This window comes from Quercus suber, unplaced genomic scaffold (genome assembly GCF_002906115.3).
Source record: "Quercus suber isolate HL8 unplaced genomic scaffold, Cork oak 2.0 scaffold_52, whole genome shotgun sequence".
In the NCBI taxonomy this organism is placed as follows: domain Eukaryota; kingdom Viridiplantae; phylum Streptophyta; class Magnoliopsida; order Fagales; family Fagaceae; genus Quercus; species Quercus suber.
This window is the reverse complement of record NW_027069517.1, coordinates 1,986,093-2,005,212: the sequence shown is the minus strand read 5'-3', so window position 1 is coordinate 2,005,212 and position 19,120 is coordinate 1,986,093. Positions and strand designations below refer to the sequence as shown.

At 31.8% G+C, this 19,120-nt stretch overlaps 1 protein-coding gene across 1 annotated transcript; it reads right to left on the bottom strand.

Moving 5' to 3' along the window:
• Positions 1-9,951: 9,951 nt before the first annotated feature.
• LOC111997777 (allene oxide synthase 1, chloroplastic) lies at positions 9,952-11,969 on the bottom strand. The gene has a single exon (XM_024029924.2). The coding sequence runs from the start codon at positions 11,772-11,774 to the stop codon at positions 10,194-10,196; it is 1,581 nt and encodes a 526-aa protein (XP_023885692.2). The 5' UTR covers positions 11,775-11,969; the 3' UTR covers positions 9,952-10,193.
• Positions 11,970-19,120: the final 7,151 nt, after the last annotated feature.

The window sequence follows — 19,120 nt, the reverse complement described above, 5'->3', positions numbered from 1 at the left end:
CTTTTAACCAAAAAAAAAAAATTTATTCACTTTATATATTGTGTAGGCCTTTGCGAAAAAAAAAAAAAAAAAAATTTGTTATGTGGCTCTTTTTTGACCACGTATCCACATGAGGACAACATTTTTTTTTTCAGAAATTGTGGTGTAACCGGTAGAACTTGTTTCATAAATTTTGTCTTCCTTTCAACTGCTACACCGCTACAAGGGAAGAAAGTCTTGGTCTTTTTTTGACGAAAAAAGGTAGAAGCCTTAGTCTTCAATGGTAAATGTCTCTTCTCTTTCAGTTTCACTACATTTTTTTTTCTTTCTTTCCCTCATTTTCTCTCAGATCCCATCTCTTACTCTATATTTTTTTCTTTCTTTCTTTCATTTCCTCAACAAACAGAGACCACTGAAATCAAAGAGAACTCAAGCATGAAATGGGGATGGTTTCAAGGAACACTCGATCATGAACCACACCTAGCTGACGCACCCATTTCAAGGCCCCTCCTGTCGTCGGCAACAATAGTTGTTCAACTTTGAACATTTCCAGCGCCGAGATTCACAAGTATTTAAAACCCATATCGATTTCTTTTTTAAAAATATTTAAGTCATAATTTTTTTTTATTGATTATATGTTCTGGTTTTGTTCTAGTAACATCTGAAATTTGTATGAGGTGTGATTTTTGTAAGAGGATTTTTTTGTAATGAGAATTTTTGTAAGAGGTTGTTTGGTGGTAGAGTGTTGTGAACTTGTTTCAGTGGTGTAACTTGTGTTTCAACTTTTGAGGAGGAGGAGAAATGAGTGAAGGGTAGTTTAGTCTTTTTGGAAAAATATAATTTGTTAGATGTTTTTCTCTTGTTCCCATAAGTGTCACTGTTGGCTTGTGAAAAAGCAAAATAAACCTAATAAAGTATTCCTTTATATGTACAGTTAATGTGTGCCCTTAGGGCACACATTAACCGGACCCATAAAGAAAAAGTGGTGGGTGAAAATGATAAATAGCAACTCACACTCTAGCTCGTCAAAGTCCTAGTAAAAGTTGTGGCACAAAAATTTGTGATTCTAGAAGAAATCATTCTTCATATTAACATCATCCATTGCCCCTCCTTGAAAATGAGATAAAAGAAAATTGAAATTTACAATAAGTTATTGAGAATGAATTCAAAATAATAAAGGAAGGAATAGGAAGATTTTGTGATATTATTTTATATGTAATCTATTGTGGTTTATCAAAATAAAATGGAATTCTCAAAATTTTAAATATAACACTTAACCCTCTCGTGATATTGTTTTATATGTAATCCATTAAATATTTGTTAAAATAAACTATGGGTTACTCATGTAATAATGTATCCATATCTAGAGTTGCATTTCATATAAAACAATATCACAAAGGGTTTTGTACTTTTGTGTTACACTGAAAAAATTCCAAATGCATAAGTGTTACCTAATTAACGGTTTACCCATAAGATTTTCATAATGTCAAAAGGGTCCACATTTTAATGGAAACAATAGGAAGATTTTGTGTTTTTTTCCCTAAAAAATAAATTAAATCAAGTACGGATTATTTAGAAAAATACATCTTGTTTTAATCACAATAAATAAATAAATTTCTGGTCATATTTTCATAAGTTCAATAAGCCCCATTCAAATTCTTTCTGGACGAAGTTCAAATATAGTGGCTCAATCCCTAATCATCGAACAATATTGGACAAGTCGAAAAAGGCAGACTACTTTAAGAATTTCATACTTGACCTACTAACAAAAGTCAAAATATTAAAAGTTGAAAATTTTTTTTTATAAACATCCATGCATCTGATTTTCAATTTGCCAATACAAATAATATTTAATTAATTTATTACATTCTTTCATTTGATTTTAATGAAGAAATTTTTGTTGAAGTTCATACTTCATATTTTTGTGTTTGCAAACAGCAAAATCTCTTGGTGCTTCAATTGTGTTAATTTATTTACAGGGTTTTATCTTATATAGCGATTGCATATCACTTTATAAGATATTTGATTTTTTTTTTTTTTGTTACCTTTTTTTTTTAAGAAACAAGATCTTTGAATTTAAATTTGAGAGAGAGAGAGAGAGAGAGAGAGAGAGAGAGAGAGAGAGAGAGAGAGAATAATGTTTGACAAACAGTCATATATTTTTGAGAAAAAAATGAAAAGAAGTAACATTGTCAAGTATAGCTAAATGCAGAGACGAACTATCTTGTGCCTTAGGGTATAAGTATCTCATAAAACCGTCTAATTATATAATTTTGCCTCATCTTGAAGTTTTTTTATTTATTTTATTTATAGTATGTATAATCATTAAGCACCAAAAGATTTGGCCTACAAAAATAGGAGTCCCCTCCCCAAATTATGTCCAATGATCTTCTTAATCAAAAATTGAGTGATTGGTTTAGTGCTTACAGAGCTAAGTTTCTCTCTCTCTTTTTTTCGTGATTTCATTTTTATTGTAATTTGTTTCCTTATATTTGCTAAAGTTTGGATTGATCAATCGTGATTTTGAAGATTTCATTGTTCCATTGTACATTTTTTATGCACTTTGGTACATAAATTGATCATTTGTATTGAAAAAAATAGGTTTTTTTTTTTTTTTTTTTTTTTCACTTTAGAGATGCATGATAATAAATAAATTTTATTATAAGAAAAATTATCATCAAGCATAACTTTTATAAGAGATAATAAGTTCTTTATTTTGATTTTCTTTTACATGTCTAATATTGAACCAGACAAATTTTATATACTCATAGTTTAACAAAAGACAAGTTTTTTTTTTTTTTTTTTTTAATCAAGTAATTATATATACATCAAATTTAATAATTTTTATGTAATATATTTAAAATTAGGACTGCTATAGCTATGGTATTAGATTATATGTGCGTGTACCCCCCCCCCCCCCACGCGCCGGGGGGGGGGGGGGGGGGGGGTTTGTGGGGTAGCAAAAACATGTGGTGTATGTTTTGACTAGTATACCAATACAATAATTCGGTCTTCCAAACAAAAATTCATAATTCCTCTTGGTAAATGGGCTTATTTTGTCCTTCTGAACAAAAAGTCGGATATTTTCGCATGTGGAAAAGTAAATTACACCTTAAGATCTTAACCATTAAAGTAGGTGGCAGGTGCCTTCAACAATGCAACTTTGTCAAAAGTCTTCCAAAGACCAAATCAAGTTAAACACCATCACTTTCACCTTTCTAAGCACTTTCAAGTGCTTTCATTTGACAATAAAAGAGTGTAATAGAGAAGTTATTTGAGAATGGTTACAAACTATTTTAATAATTTTTTGTCCTAATTGTGATGTGACAGACTATAAGTGATAAATAATGGTCTATTACTTACACATAAACTCGTTTTTTTTTTTACTGTTCACACTCAGTTATATCATAATTGTGACAAAAAAAAGTTGTATAATAATTTGTAGTACAAGAGTTTTTCGATAGATGAAATGTCATTTATCAGAGAAAAAAGAAATGAAGTGTCATTCTGTATTAGCTTTAATTTATTTGACTTTAAAATATATATATATATATATATTTGATGTTGACTTTAAAATAAATTAGTACAAAGGTTTCGCCAAATAATAATTAGTTAATTAAGGATATATACAGTCGGTGGCAAGTGGTTCATGCGTCATGAGTCATGAGTGTTATTAATTTTAGAATTGTGCTACTATCATATAATTAGATACAATTTTGTACTACAACTCGCCACATAGCAAGTTGTGACTGGCAAAGATATGTTAGTGGGCCACGTGGAGACACGTTTTTATTAATCACAATTCACCATGTGACAAGTTGTGATACAAAGGTGTGTCCAATTATGTAGTATACTAGCATAATTATTAATTTTAGTGCAAATTGTACGACCCTTTTTAATTTGACCCAGTTGTGATGTAACCCCCGCCCTAACCCTATATATTAGATAACTTAAGTAGCCATTGTACTTTTAAGTTTTAACTATTAGAAATAAGTATCACAACTGTGGGTTCCAGTTAGCTCAACTGGTAAAGTCTTTGATGGTTGTATAAGAGATCTGAGGTTCAATCCCCACCTACACCAAAAACTAATTAGTATCTTGGAAAAAATCAAATTATTTTTATTCCTAATTCCTAATTATCAAAATTTTAACATTTCTATTAAATTTAACAAAAATTCTAATGACATGGGGTAAAAGTAAATATATATATTGTGGGGGGAAAAAGGCCCAGCCCAAGGTAATGGGCCGAAGGCCCATAGGAGGGCTATTTTGCGACCGAGAAGAAGAAGATGGAAAAGGCAGGGCCCATCTGGAAGTGGGACCCTCAGAAGGAAGAATTATCACAATCTGAAGAGGATATCTCCTGTCCGAAGAGGTTGTAATCCTCTGACGCAATATTATAAATCAATTGAATGTGTGAAAGGCCAAAATGACCTTCCGAGGACTCCACCTGATCAAGATAAGCTCTGAGTATACTATGGAACGATAAGGATGGAGAAATATCTAAGGGGAAAGCTGCTACCACCGTATTTAATGCACTGCAATAACTTTTCTGGCCGCATTTATGTGGAGAAGACCCCTGAACAGTGCATCCTAACCTACCGTCACTCACACAGAGCTAAAAAAAGATGCTTGACGTGACATGTACTCAAGCAAACTCATGGATGAGGAACAAGTGGACGATGGAGATGAGGAGAAGGGTGACTATATAAAGGAAGGAAGCTCCTAACAAGAAGGGAGGAAGAAGGAGAGAAAAAGAAAGCTTAATTGTAACCCTAAGACTTTTGTTCATCAGATAAACAATAGTATAGCTCTTCGGATTTTCAGATTTTACGTATAAATTCATGTTGGCTTGTGTTTGAAAGTTGTGATCTATTGTTATCAATCCAATACTTAACCTAGCTCTTTCACCCATACTCTACAAATTAATTGTTTTGGGCTTGGGCCACAAATACCAACCCTACATATATATATATATATATTTATTTATTTATTTACTACCAATAATTAAGGAGGAGCATTGCTCAATTTTAAAGTTTAGGGTGCCACATTGTCATTGCACCATATTTTAAGAGGAAATATAATCAATAGATGCACAACTAAAACTTTATTTTATAAATCAAACTATTCATTTTAAAATAATTAACTTGCGACTTATGCATGTAAACCCTTCATCTATTAATCTTATTTCTTCAGATTAATTGACAAAAAAAAAATCGGTGCAACTTAAGCAGTGTCAAGCGTGTAATTACTATAGCTTAAACTTGGTCCAGTATACTTTTTTTTCTTCCCTTTTTAATGGAAAATTGGCCAAGGATACTTTTAAAGTGCATCACGGCAGATGTGTATTAATGTGTTGTTGAGTTTTTCCATTTACTGGTCTACTAGCAAATGTGATCAGTAGTATATTTAAGTTTTAAGGTTTCTTTTGTAAATTGCTGCTTTTGTTGGGTCAAGACTGAAGAGAGAGTGTAATTCTGTTTCTCATGTAGATGTAACATTCTTTTTTAGTTCTAAAGAGTCTCTGTTTCAATAAAGACAATCTTCCAAGAGTTCTGGAATCTTGACTATAAGGTTGATTGTCTCTCTGTTCACATTATTTGAAATTTTGAATAAGTCTCTCTGTTCACGTTATTTGAATGAAAATCACAGATTTGAGATTACCAAAAAATAAAATAAATAAAAAAACGAGTTTTTATTTTATTTATTTATTTTTTTTTTGTTTTTTGTTGCACATGTTCCAGTTACATCATTTAGTAATACAGAACTCCCATATAATATTATCGAACAGTTTATCTAGATCGTTGATTCGTTTTTTAATAGAATTATTTTCCCAATGTATTCATAGTTTATCATCTTCAACTTTCATTTCGCATCAAACATATTATACTTATACTTGATTTTCAAAATCCAAGATAGACAGTGACAGAGCTTCATGATACTTGATTTTAAACTTGAACCTTTAGCATCGAAAACGTACTTATATTGAAAGAATCATTTGATGAACCTTTTTTTTTTTGTCTTGGATGCGAATATGCTGAAGGGTAGCCATACACCCACTCGATAGGTTTTTGCTCACTTTCTTTCTGCTTTTTAATGGTAATCTAACACTGACCAAAGAAAGAACAAAGTTTCTCTCCAAACTAATTTGGAGAAAAACCCTACAAACTCATCATATATATTTATATTGAGTGTGAATTTTGAAAATCTAACCGTTAGATTACATGTTTTTATTACATTCTTAATGCTTACAAAATTTTAAGAAAATCAAAAATTAATTGCTATGTCATCAAATAAATGCTATAATTTCAAGTTTTTGTAATCTAAAGTGTATATAAAAAATAAGTTAATTGATCAAATAGTAAATAATATCCAATTTAAACGAAATTTGACATGCATGTTAAGAACATAAAGAACATAAAATTAAACAATTAGATTTTCAAAATTTATATCGAAAAAAGAAATATATGAGGAGTTTGGAGAGAAACTTTATTCCCAAAGAAATTAATACAAGTTATTAAAGAGTTGTCTTTAACTAATATATTATTGCCACAACTTCACCCCTCAAAGATTTTTATTTTTATTTTTTAGAGGATTTCAATTTATGGTGTCAACTATTAGATCAAGACATTAATCGGTTTTTAGTGTATGCGATGATTGAATCTCAGATAAACTATCAGTTTTCTCTAGTATTAAACTTCTAGTCCGTACACTCATAGAGATAATAAATTGTAAAAATAAGTTTAATAATTATCTATGTACTTTTGCATTATATCATAATACAGATTGTTAATTTACAATAATCAGGAACTTTGGTCCCCTGCCAATTGACAAATCCAAATCCACGGGAGTGAATATTAGGAAAGAAGGAAGCTCACTAAAGCACGGTAGACTGTTACTCAAAAAAAAAAAAAAAAAATAAAAAATTATATATAAATTAAATAAAATATTAATATAATAAAAAAAATGAACAATTAAGTAGATAAAAATAATTACTTTAAGTTACATGATAAATGCACATCTTGTAAGCCCAAGTTTTTATCAATTATATTATTATTTTAAACAAATAATTATATTGGTTTTAAAATCCATAAACTTTTGATAATTGAGGTTAATCATGGTAGTATTTAATTTTTTTTTATTTTTAAACTTCAGTTAGTTTCACTTAAAATAAATTATGCCCAAGTTTTTATCAATTATATTATTATTTTAAACAAATAATTATATTGGTTTTAAAATCCATAAACTTCTGATAATTGAGGTTAATCATGGTAGTATTTAATTTTTTTTATTTTTAAACTTCGGTTAGTTTCACTTAAAATAAATTATGTTAAAAAGTTTAATGTATTTATACAATTTTACCATAAATGTTTGGATAACAATAACTAAATAATTTATTATTATTTGATTTCAAATTATTCATACAGTGTACCATATATCTTATAGTTTCAAATGAAATTATTTTTTGTGTTTGGATATAGTTTTATCACAATTTATAGTCAACCAAATTACTAAATAAATCTTTTAATCCTATTTGTGGTTTTATATCTAATGATATAGTAGCATATGTTTATCCTATTTATAAATATTTATAGTCAACAAAATTGCTAACCAACAACAAACAAAATATAGGTTAGAATACTCCGATTTACAAATTGGATTAAAAATTATTTCATTTGCACTATACATAAGATTAGATCACTCTCATCCATTGTTATAACTATGTAATATATAAATAACTAAATAAACATATTTAAACTTGAGTAAAATAGGTCATTGATCTCTAACATATATATTTCATTATTTCCTTATAGACCCATAAACTATATCAATGACATTTTAAAAATTCACCCTCCATAAAGCTCACTATTTGCTAGTACATTGTAACCCTTCATTAAAATTGTACCTTTTTTTTTTTAATATGAAAATTTTGTGAGGGGGCAGTGTCATTTTTTTTTCACGAGACACCTTGAAAATATCATTAATCAATAGTGTGGTGGATGAAACTTAAGACCTTTAATGTCTCTAATGTCTTCAACTATCATTATGACACGTCTTTCAAATCTATTGAGTTCACCACCCATATGTCTCCAAAAGGAGAAAATCCATTATGTTTTCAGAGCATGCATCCTCTCTCTCACAAGGAGGTGGACCCCACATGCATCGTCTCTCTCACAAGGAGGTGGACCCCACACATGTGGGGTTCACCTCCTTGTGAGAGAGAGGATGCATGTTTCGGAAACATGTAAGACTCTCTCCTCCAAAAGAACCACTAGAATACCTTTGATATATTTAACATATATGGTTTGTTTGCATATCACTTATTGTTGAAAACTAAAAACTTATTATTGAAAATATTGTAGCAAAATAAATTTTAAATAATGAATAGTGTTCGTGGTCCCATGAACAGTTTTTAAATGATGAATAATTTGTGCTTTTCCATACAGCTAAGTTCCATGAACAATGCACGAGACCCAGTTGCTGAACGCAAACGCTAAACGTGATGAGTTTGGAATGCAATCCAAACTCACACATAGTATGTTTCAATGTTTCCATCTTAGACACATAAACTATAGTAAGGATTATTCTAAGATCACAGCTTTGCCAAACTTTAATGCGACAAACTTATTAGTTGCCTATCGATCATTTCATATAGTTCAACTGCTATTTTTTTCACACAACTTACTTAGCTTATCACATTAAAATAATGGCAAAGTTGTGACATAAAAAATTGTGATCATAGATTTTTTTTTTCTATATTAATGACATTTAAAAAACTAAATTTCACCGTCCATGATACAACTCAGAATTTGCACGTGCATTGTATTACAGATCAGCATTTGAGGCACCAACTTTGATGATGACTTTTTCTTTTTAGTTTGCTTTTTTTACTTTGTTAACTTTTGGGGTTTCTTTTATATTTATCCAGGAAGCGCACGAGGCTGCCATCTAAAAATTATTTAATATGCACCCTTAAAACTTTCCTCATAATCAAGTGTGTCACTATCTCTCTCTCTCTCTCTCTCTCTCTCTCGTGTCTACAGCATACACAGGCTCAGGTGATGCACTTGTGCTTGAAGTTAAAACCTGAAATATCCCTCACCCTATTCAGCAAATATATATATATATATATATCCCTCACCCTCAGGGAGCAATTCACAGCATTTACAGAAATAGTTCTTCTTTTTTTCTTTTTTTTGATAACACAGAAATAGTTCTTCTTTTGTAAAGATCATTCTCATCTGTTTATGTAAACAAATAAAAGAAGTATTTTTACCTTACTAAAAAATTAGTTTATTTATTTATATAAAAAATTTTACAATACACCATATATCTTTTTCTTTATTTTACAATGCATTATTTTAAAATAATAATGTTAAAGTAAGAGAAAAGTGGAAATAAGCGAGACACGAAAAGAGAGTAATAAATAGGAGAAAAAAACTATTTGCATGTTGCTACTCTAGCAACATGCAAAATCTTTTGCATTTTAGGCCTTCTAGCTCACCGGATGTGGGTGTTTTTGTGCGCGTGTGTGTGTGAATGTTTAGCGAATAGTGTAAAATCTATTTTGCATTTTAATGGGTAATGCATATCGTAGTGGTCCTAGGGAACAAAACGCATTCTACGAATATCTCATTGTCCTATATCTCTCAAATGGAGCAAAAGAAAGTACTAGTAAATGGGAAACAACACCGCATGCGCGAGAGTTTTGATTATTATCAAGATTTCCCTAAAAAAAAAAAAAAAACAAAAAACAAAAAACAAAAACTCTTATCAAGAACAAACAAAAACTCTTATCAAGAACAACCGACAATATCACTAAACACATTTTTTTTTTATAAGCACTTTGATGTGATGAATTATAATAGGCATATATAAAACCAGTTAACTTTATATGTCACGCAAAGTTCAATCTAAAAATTACATACTTTTTTGATAAACACTTTGATGTGATGAAATATAAAAGGCATATATAAAACCAGTTAACTTTATACGTCACGCAAAATTCAATCTAAAAATTACATATACATTGTAGACATAAAGAGTTAAAAAGACTGTTAACCCTTTGTTTTTTTTTCTTCTAGTGAACATAAAAAATAGTCCTGGAAAAAGTTTTCTAGTGGGTCCGAGATTACCGACTAAGAATAACTCAACCCAACTGTCCATTCCGAAAGTACCCTTCAAAAAGAAGTCGAACCAGGCATGATCAGTGATCAAAAGCTGGCCTTTTTGAGAGACGTTACGGTGAGAGCAGCCCCCAACGGCGTTGAATCCACCTCAATCTCGATCGAATCGTATCGAAGGAACAACTCGACCACCAAAAGTCGAGACACCAAGATCACCAGGTCCTTTCCAGCACACTGTTTGTTCCCAATACTTGGGCTCTCAGACTCTGGCCCATTCGACCACAGCACGTGCTTCAACAATTTCTCACCTTCCTCGCCCACAAATCGATCCGCCACAAACTCTTCAGCCCTCTCGAATATTTTCGGGTCCTTGGTCGCAAATGGCTGGTACCCAAATATCATTTCACCTTCCTTGACTCGAAAAGCAGCGTCGTGGCTCTCGATGACAAAGTCTTTCTTGGCTTTCCCGTATTGTAGAGCAACTGGTGGTTCGATCCTGAGAGATTCGTACACAACTGATTTCATCAACGGCATCTGTTCCATCGCGGCCATCGTGATATTCCCACCGTTGGATCGGATGACTGATCTGATCTCTTCGGCTAACTGGGTGTGGAGTTTGACCCCAGCTCGACCAATCCACTTGACCATGTTTGGGAAAAGGAATCTCATGCCTCCATAAGAGTTGAAGCAGGTTGCAAAGAGCAAGTTATGGCAAGCTTCTTCTCTCGAAATGCCTATCCTTTCAGCCTCGTCGAGAACGAACCCTGAGGACGCGTAGAAGAAATCGTATAGCTTTTGATAATCAGCTTTGACCAAAGCTGGAGGGAGACGAGCTGTGCGAAGAAGAAGATCATCGAGATGCTTTGGAAGACCGAGACTGAACAGTGGGCTAAGCTGCACGAAAAGCCACTTGGCGATCATCTTTGGCGCATCGAGTCCAAGCTTGGTATCAACTGGGTTAGTCCCATACAGAGATCGAGCCAAAAAGTTAAACGCAGCCAAGTCACTTGGCTCTCCAAAAGCAGCTTTTCCTTTTGTAGCGAGTTCATTCTCGAGGCCCTCAAAGAGCTCGGTGTAGCTCGAATGAAACTCAGGGATAATATGGTCTCGACGAGCCTTGAGGTGAAAGAACAAGAGGCGCTTGAGCTTGCCGTGGTTTGGCTCTGATGGGTCGAGATAAGAGAGGACTCTGTAACCACCGGTGAGTTCTGTGGAGGGCATGAAAGTACCAGTGAAAAGGTCTTTCTTTTCGACCTTTGTCACGTCGAACAACACGGGAAAGCTTTTCCCGTCGAGCAAAACGACGACGTTTGGGTTGGAAGCGATGAGAGGACCCGGTGGCATGTTGGCTCTGAACACCGTGGACTGGTACTTCTGGACTCGAGACTTGAAATATTCATCACGGCCTTGGTTATAGAAATAATCAAATCGATCTCTGATTGGACCGACAAAAGGGAGACCATAGTTTCCTGGGATTTTTTTGATCGGAAGTTTGGTGGGTTCAGGTTGTGCCACCACCGTGGCCGGTGGAACCGACACAGATGGCTTTTCGGACACAGAGGCAGTGATCGGACGGACAATAAATCGACGCGTGGAGGGCTTTGATGATTTTCTTGAAGATTGAAACTTTGGTTGCAGAGAAGGAAAAGCTAAACAAGTGGATGCCATCTTAACTACTGGGTTTTTCCTTTTTTTCTTTTTTCTTTTTTTTCTTTCCCTTTGAGAGAAATCTAAGGCTAAAGTGTTACCAAGGATTTATGGGTCTTGACTATGTCGTTTTGATGCAGAGACTAGTTGAGAGGAAGGTCTCAATAAAGAGGGTTTTTTAAAGAGCTATAGGTAGTGGTTTGTGGGGAAGGGTGAGGCTATATATTTATAGTGGATATTGAGTGGGAATTGGTGTGGGGTCTAAAAACTCGCATCGACGAGAGTCGTGAAAGGTGTGCAATATATGTAATACTTTGTTTTTGTTTTTGTTTTTGTTTTTGTTTTTGTTTTTTTGGTATAAAATTTACTTTTTTTGCTTAAGTTTTTAGAGAAATTTTTTTTCCTTAAGTTGATTGGATGAGTTTTCCACTTTTAAATGTCTCTCTCATGATGAGCTATATCCCACTTTTATTTTAGAGACCCATATGCATCATCTTTGATTTTTCCTTTTCTTTGGAAATTGTCAGCGTATATGCTTCTGTTTTGCCATCCACAGCAAGGAGTTGGTGTAGTTGTAGACAAGCCAATATAATTCCTAATCTGGGTTTTTTTTTGTTTTTGTTTTTTGTTTTTTTTTTCTCCCTATGGTGATTACTTTTGATAATAATTTTTTATTATCAAGTCACCAATCGATTTTTTGTGAGCAGAAATTGAACTTTAAGTCTCTTATTCAACTTTAAAAAATTTTACCAGTTAAGCTAACTAAAACCAACTTTCCTAATTTGAGCTTTGATTTGTCTTCCAAAGGTTCTTTTCTTGATACTTTATTGTGGACTTTTGTGCAAGGTTTGAGTACAATTGCACAATACATTACGCTATTTTCTTTGGGAAATTAGTTTCTTTGAAAACTTTGATAATGTCGGTTACCCATAAGTTTGTAATTATGATAAAAGTGATTAGGTACTTTATGGATTTTTCTATCTCTGTGTAATTATTACAAATAATACTAGTAGTTAATTCCAATCTTGGTTTTGTAGAGCTTGTTATGCAACTTAATGTCAAGGTTGTGAATCTCATCCTTCCATAGTTCCATTACACGTGAGCAGTTTAAATATAAGAACAACGTACATTGTGACCTAATTGAGTGCCTTATCCAAGTAGTGACTCATTTAATAACTCAATACAATATCTTTTTCTTAAAAAAAAAAAAAAAAACAAATCCCTTTCAAATATATTTCAAAAGAATTTTATATTAAATGATGTGGAGTTTTCGTTATAAATAAACAAAATTAAAATAAAATTTGTTTTGGTTATGAGAAACAGTTTGTCACATTAATTTGAAGAAAAATGCTATATAACTCTTCTGTATGTATTCATGTATTGTACCAAAAGAATAATGATCATATTTTATTTATTAAAAAAAAAACAATAATTATCATCTATCCTCGTTTACTTCAAAAGGAAATTCAACCATTTCCAAAAAGGGCCCAAACGATTAAAAAATTATTATTATTATTATTATTATTTTGATGGGAAAATTATTATTATTTAACAAAATGAAAAATATGCAGTGGAAAACGAATGGAGGATGGCTTTTTATTTTTTTAACTTATCATTCTAGTCCTAGCCCAAGTTTTCCACCACGTGGTAATTACTAACTACAATGTAGCAGAGGAACATTACACCACCGTCTTAGGACATGTCTAATATTCTGACACGTGCGTAGCAGTTGACAGTCAGTAATGGAGTCTAAGATGTAAAGTTTGACCTTTTACTTTTTAGAAATAATGAAAAGAGGTTCAATTTTTTTTTTCCTCTTAAGAAGAGGAAATTTCATAAAAATCTCAATTAACGTGTTAAACTTATAAAACTTCTTATTTCAATTTGAAGCTTCTGTGGAGCTTCGTTATTTTGGACAACAACAATGCAAAAAAAAAACCAAAAAAAAAAAAAAATGTCGTTGATAAACTTGGGGCATGTTTCATATACTTGAGTAGCAATTATAATCCGAATAATAATCTTTATTATTAATAATAAAAGATGTAATGGATCAAATTAAATCAAATTAAATCTATTCACATTTGGTTATAACATTAGATTTATATTAATTTATGAAAAATTTTACTTATACAATTATTTGTCCTAAAATGAACATTTTAAAAATTTTAGAGATAGAATTTTTTTGATGAATTTTTATATTTATGATTATTATGTGCATATGGAAAGTTTATATTTTTTATAAATATATTAATTTTAGGCTAAAATATTATTTTGATCCCTAAATTTTACTATAAATTTGTTTTTTGTTCTTAAATTTTACCAAAAGTTTATTTTTCGTCTCTAAACTATTGACAATTGTAAAGACTCAGTTTAGAAAGGTTCCCTAACAATACATTTCTAGAGAGTGGGACGAAGGGTTAGGCCCTAACAGACTAGCAACGGAACACAAGCCACTTTCCACCATTGAAGGGGAGTGAACCCAATTTACAACTAAGGGTAGCTCCTCGGCGCTTGTCCGAGGAGGTTCCTCATCCTAAACTGCTTTGCTCGCCTTTTTTATATAGTTCTCTCCCTCCTATCCCCTTCTTCCTTCTGTTGATTATCCATTGGCCTTCCCTCTGACCGTCCGTCCCATCAGAGGCCTAATCAGTACTCGAATGGTTCACCATGATCAAGGTTACCTTGTCAAGGGGTTATCTCTCCATTAATGCGGCCAGGGGGGGGTTAGGTGAGTGCATTCAGTGTGGAGGTGACAACCTGTTCTGGGCCTGTGCCCCACCTGAAATTAGCCTCAGTATGCCGAGGACAGGAATGTCCTCGGCGGGGTCCAAAAAGGCATAGGTCTTCATACACCAGCCTCGGACGATCATCCCTCCTCGGCATGGGCCTTGGGCCAGATGCAAGATGGGCCCAGGCTACCAGGCCTACGGGACCCACAACAATGTTTCACTAAATGTCCTTAAACTTAAAAAAAAAATGTTTTTTCATACCTAAAATATTGAAAATTTTTATTTTTTGTCTTTATTGTTTGGCTCTAAACTATTGGGAAAAAAAAAACTCATTACAAAATTTAGGGACAAACTTTTTATTTTTTGTAATTTTGGTAAAGTTTAAGGATAAAAATAATGTTTTATCCCTAATTTTAAAAGTTACCACCCCTATTAAGGAATAACTATTAGCTATTACATCACTTTTTGGAATAGTTATTGCTCAATATAAGAAAAATTATTCCAAAAAATAATCATTATTTATAATAAATATGCAACCAAATAATTGAATAGTTATTCCACACGAATAATTAATCCAATACATGATTTATTACAACATACCAAAGAAACATATATTTCACCTAAATAACCAACTTCGATTTTTGGCATGTAAGATTCATTTTTCATTTTTCCACTTTAAGCAAACAATTTCTCTCTCTGATCAAAGTTTTCTCTCTATTCAAGCTTTCTCTCTATTCTCTATGATTAACGACTAGCTACTAAATTGATTTATTAACAATCCCAAAGAGAAATGTATAAGAATATCAAGAATTTTTCATTATTCTTTATTTTGTTATTGTGTAGGAAAACATAGACGAATAATGAAGATGGACAAAAACTTCAAATTAAAAAAATTTCATATCTCCACACAAAAAAAAAAAAAAAAAAACAACAACAACAACGTTTTCATAAGTTTGAAGTTTGAATTAAATATAAAATATGATATAAAATAGGTGCATAAAATTAATCAATAAAAAAAATAGTGCATAAAAATAAAATCATCCAAATTCACACTTTCACACTAAATCCATTAAAATAATGACACGTATCCACTTTTGATCACGCGTCGCTATCACACCGGATACAGACTGACATGACCTTAAATAACAAGAGGAGAGGTCACATGTCAATGGCATTATTCAAGTCATACGAGAACACATGGCGTTCGCCATGCACTCAAGGCACTAGACCCAAACCAAGTTCTTAAATTAAAACGAATTAATAAGTTTGAATTTTAATTAAATATAAATATGGTATAAAGTTTTTATTTTTTTGAGAAAGAAAACTGGGAACTTTTATTGAAAAAAAAAAAAAAATTGTCATTATTGACTAAAAGAACATCATGATGGTAGGAAGAAATATCCTCCATCCACCCCGATAAACCCTCCACACTTTCATTCATTCCTAATGCAGCAAGTGGGTAAACTTTTCATTCATTCCTAGTCAAGCCCAAACTAAGGACGGAGTTGAAAATTACTAATAGGAGACTATTATGTAATTCCTGATCCGAACCAAAAAAAAACATAAGCAATGACCATTAATTATGAATGATTGTGGGTTTGAACTTTGAAGTTGAATGTCAACAAAAGGCCGAGGTCAAATGTCCGTACCTTATCCCACTCTCCGACCGCGTTCCTATTCACCACTACTATATATTATCAATTATGTAATGAGTTCGGTTCTTCCGACCCCTCCAAAGAAAAAGAGAAACTTCTTGTGGTTCTAACAACCGGCCAAAAAAAACTGCACGTTAATGACACACGTGACTTTTCTACGCAGTAATTCAGAAGAGGACGCCGCCAGTTCGATTTGGCCGGCTGTGGAAATCAGAAAAATATGGGAATCGTTTGCAGAAAAAAAGTTATAAGTGGATGATTTTGAGTTCTTCATCCATGCATGCTCAATACCATTCTGTCTGATATAGAGCTGTCAATGGTGGTGGGGGCGGAAAATCGTTTTCATGAATATTGGATTTTGGATTCCAAATGTAAGTGATTCCAAAATCTTCTTCATGCTCAACGTGATTCCAAAATGATTGGAAATTTATGGACTCAATTTGAAGCTGTACGAACCTACCTTCAATTGGAGGACCGTCCTTTGGTGTTCATTAATGTTTTGCTGCAGTAACCTTACCAAGGCTGGATTTTATTTCCACCTAAAATATTGTTCAGAAAACGTTTTCTCCAATAAATATTCCGAAACATTTAAAAAAAAAAAAAGATTAAATAAGAATAATACATAGTTCAAATTTCTTAATGGTTGTGTAAGTGAACAAAATTAGTTACCAATCCCAAATGGATGGAGAGTTGATATGAAATTGGCCAATACAACTAATTTGTAGAGAAACAACTTTTGTATGCTTTAATGGTTTAATTTCAAGTCTATTGGAAAAACAACAAGTAAATTATAAGGAAGAAGATTTCAATGTTTAATTCTTCCTCGAGTTAGTATGAGGATCTCTAGTTCATATAATATTCAAGTCTCGGTTACAGAGTAATGATACATAGAGAATATTTTTCTCTTTCAAGTTTTTCATCCCCTAATTTGGGGGTGTTCCCTTTTTTTTATATAACTATATAAATTACATCACAACCCTCTATTTGTACAACCACTGATCTTTCTTTGCATGTTTGTCCTATCAGGGTTTTGCTGGAGGTGGTAAAATGTGCTGATACCTGTAAAGGTACTGTTCAGGGGTCATTTTACCATTAATGTGGCTAACAGAGTTGGTGCAGTGTATTGAATGCAAGTGTGATGGGTACTTTACTTGGATATTTCCCTTCTTCTTTACTTGCATGTTTCTACCTCATTTTTCATCATTTTGTCTTTTGGTCCAAGTGGCCTGCTCAAAGCCTCTCGAGGAATGCTCATTTTTTGGGCTCCTTGGGCAATTAGCCTCTTTGGCTTCAATTCTCGAGCTCTTATTTATGTACTGGGTCAGAACTAATGAGGAAATGGGCCCTTCCATCTCCTCAGGTTGAGACCATGGGGCACTATTCTGTGTTCGAATCTTAACCCTCCCACAGGTTATAACACAAATTTTATCGTTAATCATTAATTGTAGGTCACAATTATTTAGAAAATCTAAACTACTCAAATACTAAAAAACTTGCAAACTTTAACTAATCTTCTACTCCCATAACCAACCATATATTATGTGCCTCTATTTTACGTTTATTTTTATCATTTTAAGATTACATTCTTATTAGAAATTAGGTAAATAAATAAGGATAGGATAAATTATTTAGTTCGTAATGAATTAATCTTATCTAATTGTAATAGATAATGATTATTATTATTATTATTATTATTATTTTAATTTGAATGTAATGCTTATTTGTAAAGCCATCTATCTTGTAAATCATATTATTAAACGAAATTTCAATTTAGATGTTGGTCTGTAAAATTGTAAATAAATAAACAATTGCTTGTATCTTATATTGTGATTTAGCCCATTTGTGAGGTGCTACACATAACACAATAGTAACTACTACCAAAACAAACAACCACCATTGGAGCCAAGAAGAAGAAAAGAAAAAGAAGACATGACCACAAGTGAAAAACATAGATAAATCAAAATTTTGTTAAGTAATGGTCATGACAGGCAATCGCACCATAAATAGTGCACCCTAATACATATAATAATTTCACTTGGTGAATGATTTTTTTTTTTTTTTTTTAAAAAGACACTTGGTGAATGATGGTGCTCCACATAAACAGTATTGTTTATGTGGACCTCTCCATTCTGACTTGTTGATTTTTATTAAAATTTTGATTTGACAGAAATTATTAAAGAGATGAAGCATCCTGTTTATTGTCAATCACCCTAATGATTGATTGCTCAATTTGATAGTTTATTAGGGAGATTAAACTTGACCCCATAGTTTAGAGGGAAAAGTAAAATTAAACTTTTCTTGAAGTATTATAAAGAAGCTTATTCTTGTTTCCTAGCTAAATATTTTAACGAAATTCATGATTGATGGTTTAAATGTATGGGCATATCTATAAAACTTGAAACAACGTAAATCCATTTTTTTTATTTTTTATTTTTAGAAAAAAGAACATTTCCACCCACAGCCATGTGAGAAAGAATGATTAAAAAAAAAAAAATTTCTTTCTCCTAGTGTGATGGAATGAGATTTGTGTATGTTTGGAAAAAGTTAAATAGGCTTTTTTTTTTCTTTTTTTTTTTGCTTTTTTCTAAAGGTTATTTATTTTTCAAAAGTTAGTTTTAGCTATTTGTCATATATTTAACATAAAAATTATATTAAAAAAACAATATATCTTCTAATAAACATTATATAAATAAGTTATCGAAAATTATGTGATACCCAAATGGACACGCAACCTATCAAGTTTCAATCTCAAACACTGCTTTTATTTTATCCTCAAACAATACTTTAAGCTTATTTGCTTTTTTATTTTTATATATTAGAAGTAAGAGGAAAAATTACTTTAAACAAATAAATTAGTATTTTTGAAAATAAAAAATTGACATAAATCTTTTAAGCTTCAGAATGAAAAAAAAAAAAAAAAAAAAAAAAAAAAAAAAAAAATCCTTTTATTTTTTGGTAATTGACATCGATTTCGTAAGTGACA